This window comes from Pteropus alecto, unplaced genomic scaffold (assembly GCF_000325575.1).
Source record: "Pteropus alecto unplaced genomic scaffold, ASM32557v1 scaffold157, whole genome shotgun sequence".
NCBI classification, from domain to species: Eukaryota; Metazoa; Chordata; class Mammalia; order Chiroptera; family Pteropodidae; genus Pteropus; species Pteropus alecto.
This window is the reverse complement of record NW_006440626.1, coordinates 2,163,658-2,181,907: the sequence shown is the minus strand read 5'-3', so window position 1 is coordinate 2,181,907 and position 18,250 is coordinate 2,163,658. Positions and strand designations below refer to the sequence as shown.

At 55.4% G+C, this 18,250-nt stretch overlaps 1 protein-coding gene and 1 non-coding gene across 30 annotated transcripts in view; one reads left to right on the top strand and one right to left on the bottom strand.

The window, feature by feature from the left end:
• TTLL1 (tubulin tyrosine ligase like 1) overlaps positions 1 to 18,250 on the bottom strand; it is a 41,003-nt gene that overhangs the window by 7,127 nt on the left and 15,626 nt on the right. For 16 of the 29 annotated variants that reach the window (XM_015593586.2, XM_025050589.1, XM_025050597.1 and 13 more), the window contains 6 exons: positions 18,110 to 18,218; positions 16,934 to 17,077; positions 14,122 to 14,208; positions 13,852 to 13,977; positions 11,788 to 11,951; positions 8,736 to 9,839 (listed from right to left, as the gene is read on the bottom strand). In XM_015593586.2, coding sequence (XP_015449072.1) covers positions 9,689 to 9,839; positions 11,788 to 11,951; positions 13,852 to 13,977; positions 14,122 to 14,208; positions 16,934 to 17,077; positions 18,110 to 18,218 — 781 coding nt within the window. In that variant the 3' untranslated portion in view covers positions 8,736 to 9,688. Of the gene's footprint in view, positions 1 to 1,313; positions 2,938 to 8,265; positions 8,571 to 8,735; positions 9,848 to 11,787; positions 11,952 to 13,851; positions 13,978 to 14,121; positions 14,209 to 14,361; positions 14,770 to 16,392; positions 16,595 to 16,933; positions 17,078 to 18,109; positions 18,219 to 18,250 lie in introns of those variants that run through there. The other 13 variants (XR_003047942.1, XM_015593571.2, XM_015593569.2 and 10 more) reach the window with 13 other exon arrangements.
• Positions 12,775 to 12,893, top strand: LOC112484273. The gene has a single exon (XR_003047974.1). It is a non-coding gene; the product is annotated as a 5S ribosomal RNA (ribosomal RNA).

Genomic DNA, 18,250 nt, shown 5'->3' with positions numbered 1-18,250 from the left:
CAGTGTCCCCCTCAGCTCACAGCGTCAGCTCTTCACGGCTGTGCTTCCTGCCAGCCTCTCCCCACCTTGATCATCCTCTGACCAGCCCCCAGAGTCACATCTCTAACCCCCATCTCGTCACTCTACTCCTCAAAAACATTCAATGGCTCCCTAGCGCCTACGGAATTCGTCCAAATTCTTTTAGCCTGGTATCTAAGATCCTTCATAATCTGGCCTGGAACCATCTTTCTGAAATGGCCCTCCACTATTCCCCTGCCTTCCCTGCAGTTTATCCTCATTCTTTTTTTTTAAAATTATTTTATTTAATTATTTTTTAAAAATTTATTATTTATGCCTATAGCACCTGGTCTATCTTAGGTGGTCTCCCACCCAAGTACTAACCAGGCCCGACCCTGCTTAGCACATGCTCTCGGCATGCTTCCGGGGCCTGGCGCTCCCTGCACACTCAGGGGGCCTGGCACACCCGGGGCATGGTCCATGGCTCCACCTGGGATGTGAACCCCAGGACCTTCTGCATGTAAAGCAGACGTGCGGACCGCTACACTATGGAACCGCGTCTGACCTTCATTCTTTAAGACACAAGCCAAAGAAGCCGCGCCAGGTCGCCCGGCTGCCCGGAGCATGACTGTTGGAGCAGACATTGCTCTTGCCAGTTCTCTAGCCCTGAGCCTATGCTCTCTCACTGCTGCAAATGCCTGGTCCTTACAAGAAACAGTTTATCTATCTTGTTGAGGGCAGGCAACCAGGTCTTAAAACAAAAGTGACCGCAAACATTGTAATACTGGTTTGGCACTTCAGCAATCATCTTCCCTTTCCCATAATGCCTATGTGAAGCGGACAGGGCACAGGTTATAATCACCTGGCAGATGAGGAAACAAAGCTCAGAAAGGCTAAGTGACCAACCTGCTCACAGTCACAAAGCAACCAAGCGGGGGGGATAGATCTTCTGGATCTTCTGACACCCGGTTCTGTCCTTGTTCCATTACCCGCTGCGGTCACCCTTCTGCACTTCCCATTTCCCAGACCTTATCTATGGTTAGCGGCTGCCAATATTAATCGATTTTAAAGCCTCCCATTTCAATCCCTGGGTAAGGTCCAGCTGCCACTGCGACCCGGTATTTCTCTGCTGACACAGCCTCCACCCCTGCCTGTCTTATGGGAGGCTGCACCCACACTGGAAAGAGCCAGGTACAAAGTCACAGGCCCTGGATCCCAGTGCAGCCTCTGTCCTTCAATAGCTGTGTGACCTTGGGGAGCCCCGCCCCACCGACCGTGTGAAGGACTGGGCACCATCACATAGTTCCCAAATTAGGTGCTGGTAATTTCTTTTTTTTATTGAGTAGGCCCTTAAGGCTTTGTGGGAAATGTAACTTGTAAAAACGTTAAATAGCTACACCTTTGCCCCCAGCAGCGCCCAGGCCTGCCTGGTCCTTCCCCAACTTCAAAGCGAAGGTGGGGCATTGTCCCTGTGCAGGGACATCCAACGCCCAGGGCCAGCTTCCACCGCCGTTATTTGCTCCCCACTCACAGCACCTGCAGCACCAACCGGAAGAGGAAAAAAACGCGTTTACCTGTTATCCAAGATTAAACCGGACCCCTGCCCACCTCGGGGAAGAAATCAGTCTTTAAACTTCGCCATGTCTAACTAGTGAAAGTTCCCATGCTAAATCCTTAAAGATTGTCACATTCTCAAGTTCTCCCTGCAAAGACGGCCAGGAGCACCCCGGTGGGCGAACGGGTGAGTGGCTTGCTGTCTGGGAGAACGTCCCCTGGGAGCCACGGGCAGCGGGTGAGAGGGCGTCAGGGAGGACTCGCTAAGGGGTGCTGGGGCGTGCGGGCTGATGCTGGAGGCCCGAGGAGGCGGGGCTTCGCTCTGGATTGGCCGTTCTCGGGGAAGGGGAGGGGGCGTCTACCATCAGGTGTCTTCACAAACCTCATCTGCCCCGGAAGGCCGCCGCCAGCGAGGCCACAGCTGCGGTGGGCGAGGCAGCAGGCACACGTGTAGCTGGGACCGAGGATGGTTGGTCATCTTTGTGGCTTGGACGATGCCCGCGTGTGGTCCGTGTTCACGTCCCACAGGACGGCATCGAGCTGCGCGGGCCAGGCCCGCTGTGGGCCGTCAAGGCTGCTCGCTCCTCCTCGGGGACAATGTCAGAGGACAGAAGGCCACCACTCGTGGTCTCTCCGGCTAGAACAGTCCCTAATGCCTCTGTGGACCCCTTCTCAGATGTCTTTTCTTCACCCCTCGCCACTTGATGACTGTCTGGGGGCTACCCCAGGTTGGCAGAACCTCAGGCCTGGGGATAGAGTGGATGCGCGACCACAGCCCCCCTGCTCTGTGGGTGGGTAGGTGGGAGGCACGCCTGGAACTCCGAGCCAGTCCAGAGCACTGTTCCAGCCGGAATGGGCATCGTGTCCCAAGGGAGAGCGGAGATGGCCAGGCAAAGGCCGAAGGGACAGGCAACAAGCGTTTGTTGGAGATCAGAAACGAACAGCTATTCGGGAAGCACCGATTGAGGCAGAAACCCAAGCAGTGTTCCAATCAGGAGACAAAGGCAAGAGGTGTTCATGAGAAAGGGACGGGGACACCACATCCCCGGGAGGAGGGCATTTCCATTAGTGCAATAAGCTACCGTAGTGACACTCATTCTAAAGAATGCGTTTAACTTTCAGTCCAGTGGCCACCAGGCTGGTAGTCATGTCTGCTTTCTTGTTATCTTTGCAAACAGTTCTTCAGGCCCAGTCCAAAGGTTATTCTGCCCTGTTTTAACATTCCAGAGGTTTGAGGCATGAGACGTGCAAGGCAGTTCCTCTGGGGTGGCAGCTCCGGCTCCGTGTTACGGTGGCTTCACTTATATTGTTTTCGCGCTGTCATTTGGGCAAGGGAGTCGTTCACAATCTACATCAGTAATTATATTTATGCATAGCATCACGTTACTCAAAAAACCAAAACAAAACAGAAAATGCTGGCTTTCTCTGAAGCATCTAAATTGGTAGGATGCTTAGGTGAGAGAGGAACTAAAGGACAAAGGACACTCAGTCGGGCAGTGGTAGCCTGGGACCTGGGAAGAGAGAAGCACAAAATGTGACACTTCTCCAAGGGCACGCCAGCTCTGCGACACCCCCGCCCCTACCCCCAGCCCTTGCGGCTTCATCTTGAGGCTGGGCAGGGCTGAGGCCTGGGGCAGTGGAGGCAAACTGAGTACAAGGTGTGTCACCTGTCACCAGTGAGCCACCTGGTCAAAGACCAAGTCCCTGGAGCTCTCTCTCCCCTTCAGCACTCATGAGCCTCCTGGGGCTGCTGTAACAAATTACCAGGGTGGGGTGGGGGGCGGCGCTGAAAACAACAGATATTGATTCTTTCAGTTTTGGAGGCCAGGGCCTAAAACCAAGGTACCCTCAGGCTCGGTTCCCTCTGAGGGAGAACTGGTTCCGGCCTGTGTCCCAGCTTCTGGTGTGGCCTGCACTGCCTGGCTCCCTCAGCTTCCGCAGCTGGGGGCAGCCTCTCTCCAATTGGTCTTCAAGTGGCCTTGTCTGATTGTCCCTGCCCTCTCCAATTCTGATAAGAACACTAGTCATTAGATTTAGGGCTGTTGTGCAAGCCTGACATTGTGTTGTGTTTTGTTTTTTCCTTTTTTGTAATGCAAGTGCCTGACTTAAGCTCTGATGGTGAGATATCCCTGTCAGAGAATCACCCACTGGCTATCTTGAATAAATACTTTTCCAGCCAGGAGACTAGACAAAGAGCCAGGTCTCTACACCCCACTGAGCTTCCTTTGTTTAGAGATCTTGGTTGATTTCAATAACAGACCATGACCATTGGGCAACCTGCTCCTAGGTTTTACATTTGCCGGTAAAGAGTGAGCCCGCAAAACCCTAGGCCCCCATCCTCCACCCCAATAAAAGCGGAACACCCAGCCCATACATACCCCCCTACCCCACTCTGCTGTGTGGCCCTGAAGGTCATTGCTGAAGGGCATCTTGCAATCACAATAAGAACCACAAGGGCTGGTCCGGCAATAACACCAGTTGTTGAGACCAAGACAAAACAAAGGCCCTCTGAGATGACCTCATCTTGAGTTCCTGAACTAATTACCCCTGCAAAGACCCAATTTCCAAATAAGGTCGCATTCTGAGGGGCAGGGTCTAAGGTCATTGATGTCCCTCAAAGTTGAGGTTTTGAGGGTGATGCTCCTGCAGAGGTAGAGCCAGCCCCAGGTTCAAAGCCCTGGCTGGCAGTGGAGGCCACTCGAAGGAAGTTGCTGCTGCCATCCACAAGGCCACCACCTTGGCCAAGCTTCCAACACCCCAGTGTAGAAGGTCACCAGGAACAAAGCCAGCAAGCCCCCAACTGGCCCCTGCCACCACGGCTGTGTGTAGTGCACTGGTCCCCCTGCCCAAGAAGCTGCTGCTGCTGCAGGTGGCAAGGCCTGCCACACCTGGGCCACGGCTGCACAGCGCCGTTCCATTCCACAGTCCTGACTCCTCCCTGGATGGAGACTTTGCTCAGGAATTTGCTGTCTCGTTATGACCCACCTGAGGGACCAGGAAGAGAACCCGGACTTCGCATGGGGCTACCGCGCATCATTTTTGTATAAGAAAAATCAAAGGAGTTAAACTTGAAAAAGAAAAATAATTGGACAAGCGGCAGGCAGGGGAAGCCCGTGGCTCCCTGCAAGGGACACTGCAGTCCCCCAGGCTCATGCCTGCTCAGGGAGCACCACGGCTGTGGGAGCAGTGAGCACGAAACGGCGCTCTGGACCATCCCAGGCACAGAAGCCCCGGAATGCTATTTTTAACTTAAAAACATATGAGATACAATATGGTTCAGGCCGGGGCAAATCAGAAAAGACAAAAAATACCTCGTCTTCCTAAATGAGAAACAGGAAACAAAATTGGATACCGCTCCCGCTTCCTCACAAAGTGTCCTGAGATGCCCCGAGGGCACTCCGCTTGGACCGGCTCGCATTAAATGACACAGTGGACACCCTGTGGGTCCCTGGTCACTGAGCAGCACCAGGCACTGAGCCCAGAGGTGAGCTGGACGGGTCTCTGCGGCAGGCCCTCCCCTGCCTCCCTGGACCGTGGGAGGCTCTTGGCCTGATGGGAGAGACCAAGGGCCAGGCGGCTCAGAGGAAACACCACCGCTGGCTTCCTGGGAGAGAGAGCGGAGCTGGAAATGGGGCCTGGATGGAGGGAGGAATTTGCCAGTCTCCTAAGGGATGATGATGCAGGTGAGTTTGGGGAAGGTGGCGACGGTGTGTGCAGAGGGCCTCCACGGACAGGAGGCTTTGTGGACTGCGATAAGGAACCACTGCACGTCAGGAAGAGGTGGCCGCAAGTCAGAAGACCCCGCTGGCTGGAGTGGGGGTCCCAAGTGGATGTGACATGGCTGTAGGCTGACTGGCGGGCACTCCAGCAGTGGTCCAGGTGGCAGACGGAGTGAGAAGCCTGTCACGGGGCCTGGGGACGCTGAGCTGGGGGAGGGGGGACACTTAGGAAAATACCTGCATTCCTGGTTTGAGAACCCACCAAGGAACATTGGGGGAGTAGCCCCAATGAGTAGCCCGTTTGAGAAGCAGGCAAATGATAGGTTTACTCTGGGAAAAAAATCAAGCAAATCAAATAAAAAGACTCATTGTGAAAATGACCAGATGGTGCAACCCTCAGATTTTGTAAACACCCCTCATCAAAAGGAAAGCAAACAACAGGAGCTGATAAGGCATCAGAAATTGTCATTCTGGAATACTCCAAGGGGGGCCACTGCAGGAGTGATGAGCTGTCTGTCCGCAGGCCTGTAACTTTCCAAGCCGGCTTCAGACCCCACGCACTTCCTACCCGTGTGTGCTCTGGAAGTGTCGGAGGAAGCATCTGCTCCAGAACATAACACCGCTGATGGAACAGTCAATATTTGACACAAATCTGTTTAGCAGACACTTGTTCTCACCTCACAACCTGGTCAGCAGCAAACCGATGATCTCACTCCCTTCTTCACTCAGGGGTCAGCATTCCCGGCCAGGGACACCCCCCCTCCCCCAGCTATGTCTGAGAGGCAAACATAAAACAGCTTAACGGGGCACCTGGGCTGTCAGAACCAGTGCGGGGACAAGCTGTGTGGGGAAGCCCGGGGCGAGGCCCGGTCAGGGGGATGGCGCCCCCTCCTGGTAAGAAAACGCAGAGCTGTGACAAGAGCCAGCCGGGCAGGCAGTGGCACTTGTGATTTCTGAGGTGAATGTAATTAATCCTTTTCATACACAGGTAGCAAAGGTTCAAAGAGCCACCAACAGCCGTGGGACACTCATCAGCAGCAGAGCCCAGAGGTTCAGAGCCACACCCCACATCGCCATTAGCCCTAAATGTCGAGGAATGAGGGCCAGGCACACACACGTCAGAGTTATGAGCTGGAACTTCACACTTAAAGTGAACACAGCACACAAATCCCCCCAAAATGCAATTTATTGGGATTCTGACTAAATACCATTTCATTATGCTTCTCTCACTTTACACAGTGCCATGTTCATTTAAAAGGACCTTTTCCCTAAGTGGCAGTGAGACATCGTTAAGCATATGTGGGTGCATGTGGGCACAGAGACACACACACATGCCATGTAAAAGTGACACATGTTCACGCATGGGTACGGGAGAGACCTCTATCTGAAATATGTTCCCAGGGTAATACTGTGAGAACAAAATTCCAATATAACATCACCACAAAAAGTAGGTGGGGAGTTTTAAATGCATGGGTACGGGAGAGACCTCTATCTGAAATATGTCCCCAGGGTAATACTGTGAGAACAAAATCCCAATACTAACATCATCACAAAAAGTGGGTGGGGAGTTTTAAACATAAATTCTAGACAGTGAATGAAGCACCAGTAAACAGGCATCGATATGATCTCAGTAAAGACTCTTAAGAATAACATCGTCTCAGGATTATTCGAATGCGTCGGTCACTCTGCCCAGCCGAGGTTTCCTCCCATGTTTTTCTGTAAGTCACCACTGTCCAGGATGGCTTCCTATAAACACACATGGAGAGCTTGTCCCCGCTCTGGGCTGCCAACAGTGCTTACCTCTGCTGCAGCACATCCAGATGCTGTCATATGAGCCACACGGCAGGACCGACCTGGTTTCATCTGATGGAGTGACTCACCTACACAACCAAGACCCACAACACCTAGACAAAGGCCTTTGTAAAGACAAATTACCGAGGAATCTTTCTAACTGCTCGTTTTCCTCAAAATCAGAGTCAAAAGGAATGAAACCAAATTAGCTGTCAGATTACAAATCTTGCTTTCTCACAGCAGCATGAGTCTGTAAGACATCCAGGTTTTGGTTTTAATTTAGTGCAAAATTTTAAAAACATGAATACTTTAAGCTAGATCACATGCTGAAGCTTACTTTCTGCTGAGCTAGTTTCGTACATTTAGTTAGTTCTTCCAGCCCTACTGAAAGACTGTGATGTTGTGATTTATAATAATATGTATTTGCTCTTCACCTCAGTTCCTGGCACATCGCTCCTAAAACCCTTGTAATTTCCTTCCTAAGAGCTCCAGGGGCATCTTTTCGTTATAATATATAGCTCTGTTCACAGTTCCTGAAATGGCTCCAGCACAGAGGGGTGAAATGTGTGCCTTTTGTTATGCATAACAAGCCCCTTGCAACTGAGCCAGAGTTTGCACTAAGGCAGGCCTGGTGTGGGGGCTCCTGGGTAGCCTCGGATGGGGCTGGCTGCCAGGGGAACACAGCACATGATCACAGGGTTGGCACCGTCAGGCCTATCCTTCAGTATCTGGGGAAGGGAGAAGGGCTGGAGGTTGAACCAAGCATCAATGGTCAATGATTTAATCAATCATCATGTCTGGGCAGGGCATGGAAGTCCTGCGTCCCCCCACCAAACCTTGTCCTGTGAACCTGTGCCTTCTGGCAGTTCCTGAGTTGTGTTCTTTATAATAAGCCAATAATCCTGTAAGTCAACTTTTCCTGAGTTGTGAGCCACTCTTGCAAATTAACCCAACCCTTGAGAGGGCTGCAGGAACCTACAGCCGGTTGGTCGGACACACAGGTGGCAGCCCAGACTTGTGACTGGCATCTGAAGTTGCAGGAGTGGAGGACAGTCTTGTGGAACCTGAACCCTTAACCTGTGGGATCTGCCACCATCTCCAGGTAGATAGCGTCAGAACTGAATTGCAGGACACCCAGATCTGGCTGGAGAATAGATAAATCCCCACACGTTCGGTGTCGGAAGTATTGTGAGTGTGAGTAAAGTTCCCCGGGAATGGACTCCTCAACCGTCCAAAGAAGAGCTTTTATTTATTTACAGGGCTTAGGAAAAGAAATAAGCTCTAGAAAAGAGAAATGTCAAAATCGGCCTCTGGCGAAGGCCCGGGCACAGTTAATGGTTCTGGTAGGGTCCAGTCTGGAGTCGCGCTCTTTCTGGTGGTCACTTCCAGCTTGTGGAGATGGTCCTCCCTGGGTCTCTCGACCGGCCCCCTTTGGACCCTAGCGACTGGCTTGATCTAGTTCTCAGCTCTCGGTCAGCCCCGTCCCCCTGCGCCAGCTCCTCATCGTACCTAGCGACAGAGGAACAAAGAGAATCTCCAGAATCCAGCGCCCAGGACGGCCATTGGGCTGCAGTCACCCAGAGAAGCAGCCTCGTCCCTGCCCCACATGCCTCCAGCCCACCTGCCTCCCAGGCGGCCTTGGCAACCCACCAAACAGCACCAGAGCCCACGGGCATGTGTGCGCAATCCTGTTAAACTGTTGCTGTGGACAGTCCGCAGCCCTCAGAGCTGACATTTTATACAGGCCACCAGATCGAATGTGGCAATGACCCCCAAAGGAAACGTGAATGAGACAGCAGGACAGTGAGGGAGAGAACTGAACACGGGAAATACTTTGCACACAGCATGTGGGGGCAGGTATGACTAAGCCCGCTCCAGGTAAGGCAGGGGCTGAGAGAGGCCTGTCCAGCAGGAGGCCAGGCCAGGGTTCCGCAGTTCGCTCACGGGAGGGGCCGGTGACCCCTCCAGCAGCTGCGACCTGGCGCCCCAGGAAGGACGATGCGTCGGGCCTGCGTGGTACTGAGTGACGGCCTGCGGAGGAGGTGCGGCCTGGGCTTCTGCAGCAGGAGGAACAGGCTGGACCGCACCGTCCCTGACCAGCTGTGGCATCTGGGTTGTCCCTGGCCTTGCTCGTGCAGTGGGGCCCCCTCGCGGGGTCCCATGATGGCGGTGGAGTGCCGCCGCATCCACTGCAGGCCCTGGCGCCACATGGGCTCTGGCGGATGGAGTCACCTTTCCACTTCCTACCGGAGGAAACGGGCTTGCAGACGTGCACCGCGCTGAGGTCACGCGGCTGGTGCGTGGCAGAGGCAGGAGTAAATGAAACCCGGGACTTCAGGCTCGTGGAACTTTCGACCCTGCAGATCGGAGGAGCGGGAACACTTCCCGTTCCCTCTTCAAACACCTTCACGGGCGGTGTGTGCGCTGGTCACGCGCCCTGCGGCCCCTGCCACACGCAGACCCTCGCCTCACACGCGAAGGGTGCTAACGTGCTCAGTTATGCTGCACTGGCTGATTTTGCTGACCTCTGGAAAAGGGTATTTGTTATGTTTATTCTCCGAATCAGAATCTACCGGTTGAGTATGATGTGTAGTGTGGGTCAGAAACTTCTGAGGGTGGAGGTGTGTTTACTGCATCGTGCTCCTCGTGGCCAACGAGGCTGGAAGGGAAGGGCGGGCAGAAGGCCAGCAGACTGCTGTCCGTGTGGCAGGTGCTACAGGGCTTCCCGCTGCCAGGGTGGGGACACTAGGGCGACAGCACGTGTGCCCCCTTTCCTCCCTGTTTCCCTAAAGAGAGACAATGCAGAGGGAGGGCTCCCCAGGGACCCTGAAGGTTCCGCCTGTGGGGGTTCTCCCAAGAAGCCTCCCCGCCTCTCCCACCCCAGGGACGGCGGGAGCCCCCGGGCCCCCGTTCCTATGTGCTGGCTCTGCTGCCTGCTGTGTGTCTGCCTCGCTGTCGCAGGGGCTGCAGGGCTCTGCCCCTGTGGCTCACGGCCACCCCAGCACCTCCTTCACGGGGTGGGTGTGCGCGCAGCGAGAATCTACTAAAGCACGGAGGAAAGAACCACGTACGGGTTACCAGTTTCACTCAGCATTTGTGCTGGTCTGTGGAGCTTAAATGCACAAAACAAACAGAAATGACCTGGCAAGCAGCTGGCTTCTGGGAAAGGCTGTTCCCAGGGGCGGCGTGGTCACTGACAGAGCTAACACAGAGGACGGTCAGACAGGGTGGCTCTTCTCGGCCCCCACCTCGTCTGGCAGACTGTCCGGGGCCCAGGACAGCATTCGTGAAGGCTGTGAGAGCAGACGGGGCACCGCAGAGCGCTGCGCAGGGAGTGGACACAGAGTGAGGCCCCGCGGCTTGCGGGCCGGGAGGGCGGCAGAGCACCGAGCACCGGGTGCCAGGGCCTTGCACCCCGCAGGGCCCCCGCCTCCTCCCCTAGCACCAGCAGCCTGCCACTGCCACCGCCGCTGCCATGGACTGCTGCCAGAGGCCGCGGCTGTAAGCCGACAACGGGATCCTTGACCTGGAGGTCGCCTTAAGCGGTGGGGGAGCGGGTCCCGGATGGTGGCACTCAGCTCTCTCAGCTCCACACTGGAGCCTTCCTCGGGCAGAGAAATGGGGGGACGGGGGTTCAAGTCCCCACGCCAGCAGCGCTCACCAGCTGTGAGCCTGGGGTCTGCGTGCCTGTGTGAGGTCCGCTAACTAGTTCGCCCTTTCCTTCTTAAAAACGCTAAATCGAACGCACACTTCCGCTGCTGCGGAGCGTTGGCGAGAGCCTGACACGGACGGTCCTTCGGCTCCACGGTCTCCCCGGCTCCCGTCCTTGGCTCGCCTTCCACCCTGGCCCCAGCAGCAGCACCAGGCGTGTCCTTCCACGTGTCCCCGCTCACCCGATGCCATGTAAGCCACCACACATGGACATGCGCCTCACGCAAGGGGGTGCTGCGGTCACTGCTTATCTTTCCAGGATCATGACGCGCCCCTTTCTGCAGCCTGCTTTCCTGCCGCGGCCCCCGGGCCCCCCGGCGCAGCTCCAGGTCCGGCTGGTGAATGGCCGCCTGCCAGTCCACGGTGTGAACGAGTCGTACTATGTTCAGCCCCCGCCCTCCTGCTGGGCTCTCTTCCCGCTTTTCGTCACTACCAACTCGTCACTTAACCTCTCTAAGCCTTTGTTTCCGCATCTGTCAAATGGACCTGATAACACTCACCTCACAAGGCTGCTGGGGAAACAACGCGTGACAGTGCACGAAGCACTCGGCAGCGGCTGGTATGTGGTGAGCCCTGATTAGCCGTTGTCATCATTTCTTTCCTTCCCAACTCTCTAAGTCGGGTCGCATTATCCCCATTCGAAGGGTGTACAGACTGAGGCCCGAAGAGCTCCAGGGTTCCTGGGTGTCCTCCAGTTCCAACAGCGGGAGCCGGGGCACGAGCCGGGCCTCTCTGCCCAACAGTGACCTGGGCGAGGATAAGCCGTAGGCCTCTCCTGCTCCTGCCTGGCCCAGAACCTCGGCCCGTGCTGGGCATGTGGCAAGCACTTCACTGATATTTTTTAAGCAAAAGACCAGAGGCCTGGTTTAGCACCCAGACACGTTTCCATCCCATGACGTCATTAACAAATGAAATACTCTGTCTACATATGGCGAGCCCATGTACACCCAGAAAATCCAAGCACCCCTCAGTCTGAAACACACGAGGGTGACAGCAAAGTCACATGAAAACTCACAGGATTTCGTAATTGCCAAGAACTTCCTTTGGAGGCGATTTGTTCCATCTGCAGTCCGGAACCATGCCACCAGGGACCGCGATGTTCAGGGTGTCGCTGACCAAGCCGTACTTCAGGACCCGGTCGCTGGCAGTGCTGGAGCTGAGGGATGGGGACGCATTGACCTGTGAGAGGAGAGAAGCCACGCTCTTCACCTGTGTCACTTACTCAGCTGCCATGCATTTAGGTAAAGCTGCAATTTCATACTGCTGATGTGAAATGTCTCAGGGCACCTTGTCGCAGAAGCACTTTGTGATCTACTTTCATTAGCTGTTAGATGAAGCATAAATAACATTTAAAGACAGGATTAAGATTATGAAGTACAAATTGGTCATCGCATGAATAAAAATTTTAGGTCAACATATATCACAAATACGATGTCAGTGTCAACCTGTGTGTGAGCTCTGTCCTAAGTACCAAAAGCCGCCCAGAGCTCTCCTAGAACCAGTGACTCAAATGACCCTGGACGAGCAGCACTGTGGAGCTGAAGCAAAGGCCGTGAGCCCCCTTTTTGCTGAGAGAACAATACCTCACCTCTAAAGCAACATTCTGACTCAAATGAAACCCACCCAATACATGGGAAGTTAGTGCCCTCAGGCCTCTCAGGAGCTAAGCAATGCCAGAAAATGTGCCCGGTGACATGCAGACGCTTACTCCGTGGAGACTCCCCCAAGCCCTCAGTCACCACCTCTTTACTCTCGCTTCAGGCACAATAGCGATGGCCTTGGCGAGCCGTTTTCTAAGGTCACGGGACAGCAGAGGGAGCAGATCTGCAAGTCCTTTGGGTTTCTGCCAGGGTCAGATGTCCTTCGGCTCTAGCAGGACATGGGCTATTTCATGTGCAGTGAAAGGGAGCGTGGACTTCAGGCGCCCTTGAAATTACTACGTAGTGTACCCCAATACCACGATTCTCATTACGAAGGTGATAAAATTTAGATGTTATTATGTGTCTACAGCCATGCCACCCTGAACAAACCCGATCCCGTCTGATCTCGGAAGCTAAGCAGGGTCGAGCCTGGTTAGTACTTGGATGGGAGACCACCTAGGAAGACCAGGTGCTGTAGGTGTAAAAAGCAAAAAAATAAGGAATCGTAAGTTGACAAGGTTCTTGCAGTCTGTGAGGTCAACCAAGGGTTGCCTCGCCTTAAAAAAAAAATAAAAAAAAGATGTTATTGTTAGAAGGGATATTCTCAATTAAGATCCTAGCTCAAGGAAAGGTTGAAGTCCATTCAAGCTATTCTGATTATGATAGAAAAAGAGAAAACACATTTTATATAGCCACATCTATAGATATCTTCCCCTCTCCCACCTCTCCACGCGCACACGCACATACACACGCATAGGGCACTAGCAGTGTAACAGCAAGCGACCTGGACTGCACCGTCCTGCACAGCTCCCTGTCCGATCACCTGACTCTTCCAGGAGCTTCCTGCAGGGGTTCCCACTGACGTCCCCGACACGGGACCGCTCACCACAACTTGCTCTGGAGACCTGGCTTTCCTGGCTCACATGGGGCTCAGCTCAAGGGCCTGAGCCGCCCACCTCTCCGCGAGCGTGGTGAGGAGACACGGCACTCAGAGGCACACACGGGAACAGGAGCCAACAGAACAGGTGGCTTTGTTCTTGCAGCACGGCTGACCCTGTGCCCCTCAGGGCCCTGGGCTCCACCCCCGAGCTGCAGAGCAAAGCAGGGCAACCCATCAAGGTGGGCTCCATGTCAGGGCCTCAGTGGGTGTGCCAGCACCCACTGCAGCTGAGGCAGTCACCCAGGCTTATCGCAGGAGAGGGTGACGTGTGTGCATGTCACCTTCTCCAGAACTTTCTAGAACAGCTGCCATTACATCTCATCTATGCCTCGAACAGGTAGACAAATCCACTTCTGAACTCTGTCTTCATCCAAAGAAGATAAGGTTCCTTATCTCCGGACGGTACCACTTCCAGAGGGTTTCCAGGTCTGTGAGTTCCTTTCCTGAATGGGAATGACGTCCCCCGAGGACAGGGCAGGGCCTCTGAGCATTGACTCGCCTTCCGGGCCACCCTGGGGCATCTGGGCCACTGAGCTCTCATCTGTGGACTGAGCTCACTGGAGGTGAGGGATCCGAGTGGGCTCAGTTCCAACCATCGGCAAACAGACAAACCTGAACCTCTCTCCTGTTACGTTTGAAAAACTCGTCAGAGACCCTGGTCATGCCACCCGGCCTGAGGAGCATTAGGCTGGGGGCCAGCAACCCTGACGCAGGGCAGCGACCTCTGCACAGGCCGTGGGGTGAACGGGCACACGGGTCGTGAAGTTACCTCGATCAGCCAGGGCTTCAGCTTGTCGTCGATGATGATGTCATAGCCGTAGCACTCGAAGCAGTGCTTGTCGTTGTTCATCACCGGCTGCAGAGAGAGCGACCCCGGTTACACGGCCAGCGTCAAAGGCCCCGAGAGACTAGCGTGTCAGAGACGCGGGTCCTGGAGCCTCCGCCCCCAAGGCGTGTCATCTCACCTCCATGACCGGTGGGTCCCAGCCTCCACCCTCAAAGCCCGTACCTCCCTTCCTTCCTGACCCTCCTCAGGGCTCCGAGGTGGACGCTTTCCTCAAACCCAGAAAGGCGATTTATAAAGCAGTCACTGGTGTCCCAGGCCTCACGCATCAGAGGCCGGACGACGAGCAATGAGCATCTCCATGAGCACGAGACTGTCCTCAGAGTGGACAGCGGTCCAGCTCCAAGCCCGGGCACCTGGAGTCACAGCTGTGCAGCCTCATCACAGAACTTGAACCAACACTGTCCGCCAGGCTGTTAGTCCCCTCTCGCACCCTTAGGGATGGGAGGTGCCAGGTTATCAACTTCCATTCGGTTCCACCGCATAAACCGTTCTCCAGGTGCATCAAAACCCACCAGCTGCTCACTTGAAATGCAGATTCCCGGGCTCCACCTGAGCTGCCTGAATTAAAACCTGTGGGAGAGGCCCAGCAAGCAGGCAGCACAGTGAGTGACCCATACAGACACGACAGTGAGGTGTCTTTTATGTTAGTGGACGCATGGACTCTACTCAAAACACTGGATTTAACGCAGGAAACTCCTGCTAAGCAGGGGAAGAGCCCCATTGGCCTCTCGCTCACAGGGAGGGACACTAGGCGTGGGTGGGTGGTTTCGTCACATGATTTAGTGGAACTGCGTTTCCACCGAGAGCCTGGTGTGTTGGGCCCGGCTAGTGCTGCCACCACTGTCCCAGACAGCCGCTGCAGGACAGGAAGTCGCTAACCCTTCTTCATCCCTCAACGCCACTGTCTCCAGCCCGCCGAGCACTCTGCCCCCCAAGCTGTGGCTCCCAGCTTCTCCCTGCCGTCCCGTGTTCTGGGTCAGGTGCCCTTTCACGTGCGTCACCTCCCGTGCCACACCTCGTGTATCACTGCAGCCACCTGCTTCTCTGCTGCTTCTCCTCTCGATTCTCTAAAGACGACACACTTGGTAAAAACAGGGCGGCTAAATGTTTGCTAAGTGAAGAAAGACTGAATAAGTAAATCCCTGCCCCAAACCCCCTCAGAGCCTTAGACACCCACGGCTTCCCAGCTCTGGAGGCTGAGGCCCAGGAGTTGACGCCCAGAGGCTCTGGCCAGAGGACTCCGCCGTGAGACAGCTGAGGGCTGAGGCCAGAACACAGATTTTGTGATCCGACAGCCAACCACTTCTCAAAGCTCGCCAGGACCGGGGAGACAGAGCAGGCTAGGGAGGGTGTGGGCGGGCCGGCTGAGTCAGGCATTAGGACTCCCACGGTCCACGTTCGTAGACTGCCAGCTTCACCTCCACCTCAATCATTATGTCGACCTCTGCAGAGCATCGTTAAGCACCAACCCTGTGAGGTCGGCGCCTGGGAGCCAATTCCATAGAGGCTCCGATAGGCGGGGCCCTTGTGCAAAGTCACTTGTCGGCACGTGGTGGGGCCTGGCTTGAAATCTCTTCTGAGCCCAGAACCTCACACTCACTCCGCACCGTGACCCCCGACCTGCGCTGTCAAGGTACAAGGAGGCATCTGTGGGGTAAGGGATGTGAAACGGCCCCTAAGACACCTCTCCAAAAATGAACTAGATTAGCTAGTTCCTGCATTTTCTTTTTTCATTTTTTTGGCATTAAAACTGGGTTTTCTTTTTCCCATTAAACGTTTCCTTTAAACCAAAAGCAAAGACTGGAAACACACGAAGTGCTCACGTGGCACTTAGTGAGAGAGGATGCGCTGAAGGCAGGAGCAAGTCAGGGAACGCCCGGAAGTGCCCCCTCTCCATCTGTCATCACCTCCGCCCAGTTCTTTCTGCAAAGCTTTCGCATGCAGGGGGAGTCGCTGCAAGCCGATGTTTTCAAGGTACAAACGGGGGAGAGGGCCCTGCTCTCCCCCTGTGCAGGCCTCGCACACGCGTTTCCACACACGAGTCCACAGCACATGTCCCCCAGAGCAGCGATCTCACGGCCCGGACTCCGCCAAGCGGAGGGAGCTGTTCCCACGGGCCGGGCTGTCAGGAGTCCCCTGAGCAGGTCGAGTCCCCAGAGCAGGTCGGGGCCCCAGTGACTGTCCCTCCAATACCTGGCTCTGGGGCTTTGCTTATGTCATCGGGGATGACAGGCACCTCGGACAGCGGCCGGCACGCCGGTGCTCCAGTGCTCACGCCTTCCCTTTCCCTCGAAAACAGCTGCTTTAGCACCGTGAGAGGAAACACAAACTCTGCACGCCAGCCAACAATGTGAGACTTGAGGCTCAAAAACATCATGGCTCCGGCCCTAAATGTCTGTGAAACAGCGAAGCAAAAAACCTAAAAATGAGGGGGCTGCTGACAGTCCTCTAAAACACCAGCTTCTGCCAACACGTTTGTTACTGATTTAATGGGAGAAGGAGAGCCAATGATGACGGGGACACTCCCGGGGCCTGTGGCTGCCGCAAAGGGCCTGGCTCCTGGCACGACCTGGGCAGCACCTGGCCGGAAGTGGGCCCCTCTCCCTCCCTGAATCTCCTCGGCATCTGGCAGACAAGTGGGCGGTGAGACCGTGGAACAGGCAATTTTCAGCAAAGAACGAGAAGCATCTTGCCGGCTGTCTTCCCCTCGGCTGCCTCTGTGCCCGACACTCACCGCCACGGCCTTCAGCGACTGCACGATGATCCAGTGGATCTCGTCGAACAGCTTGTTGGTCACCTCCTTGCCCCGGGTGCTCTCCAGGTAGAGCCGCAGGTTGCTCACAGTCCACTTGCCCCCGTGGATGTGGTTGTAGTCCTCCTGGCAAAGCGAATAGGGGTGGGGCCTCAGGCCATGCACCCCAGAGATGCCCAGCACCCCAGAACACCCCTTGGGTGCCTCTCCTTCCTCCAGGTGGGCCTGGCCCCAGGGGGACCTGGGCTTCCTACCTGAACATGGTTTTAAAGTACTGACTCTGGAATGTTCTCACCAGTAAGCATTTCTACCTTGGCGCACATGCGGTGGAGGGCCGCCCAGACCCCTTCAAGGCCAAGGCACCTCTCGCTTCACCACTATCACTCTGGGGGCTCCGGCCACCCTGACGGCCCTTCAGCTCCTGTGACGCTCCTTCCCACCACAGGGCCTTGGCGCGTGCGGGATCCCCTGCTGGAACACTCCCCACCTCCACCTGGATACCCCCGCTCATACTTCAGGTCTCTGCCCAAGCACCACTCCTGCAGGAAGCCTTCTCCAACCACCTACACGAGGGGACCCCGTCATCTTTCCAGGCCCTTCTGGCGATGCGCTCCTTAGGACCAGAGCGCATACCTCAGCGGGTGACCACACGTTCACCGTGGGGCTGTCTCACGACTGTCTTCCCCACAGGCTCTAGGTTCCATGACAGCAGGGACCACGGGAGTTTCTGCCCACATTGAGCCCCAGCACTTAGCATGGGACCGACGCAGAGACAGGTCCCCACAGCACTTACTGAACAGATGAATGACGGGGCTAAGTGTGCTCAGTAATCGGGCCAACGACCCCTAAAGCACTAACATCTTCTCCTTTTACAACTAGAAGCTCTGAGACCACATTAACTTGCCCAAGCTCACAGAACTGGAGAGGCACAGCTTGACCTTGGGGCTTCCTTTGTCCTCGAGTCCCCTTCCCCCACTGTGGGCTAGTTCAGCTGATGGCCCAGGACAGCCACGCTGGACACTGAGGACTCCCACACCTCGCGGGTGCCAGGGCATCTTGGAAGTACTGCCATGCCCAGCCCACCGTCTCCCACAGAAACAGAAAGCCAGCCACACAATCCGCCCGCTTCCCTAAGCTCAGGAGAAACGCAGCGCTCACCCCATGTTTCTGGATGGCGACGTTGGTGAGGTGGACGAACATGTTGTCCAGCTCGCTGGTGCTGCGGGTGTACTTCACCGTGCAGAAGCGGCAGAACCCGAGCTTGTACCTGCGGGGGGTTCAGCGTTCGGGGCCATTCGA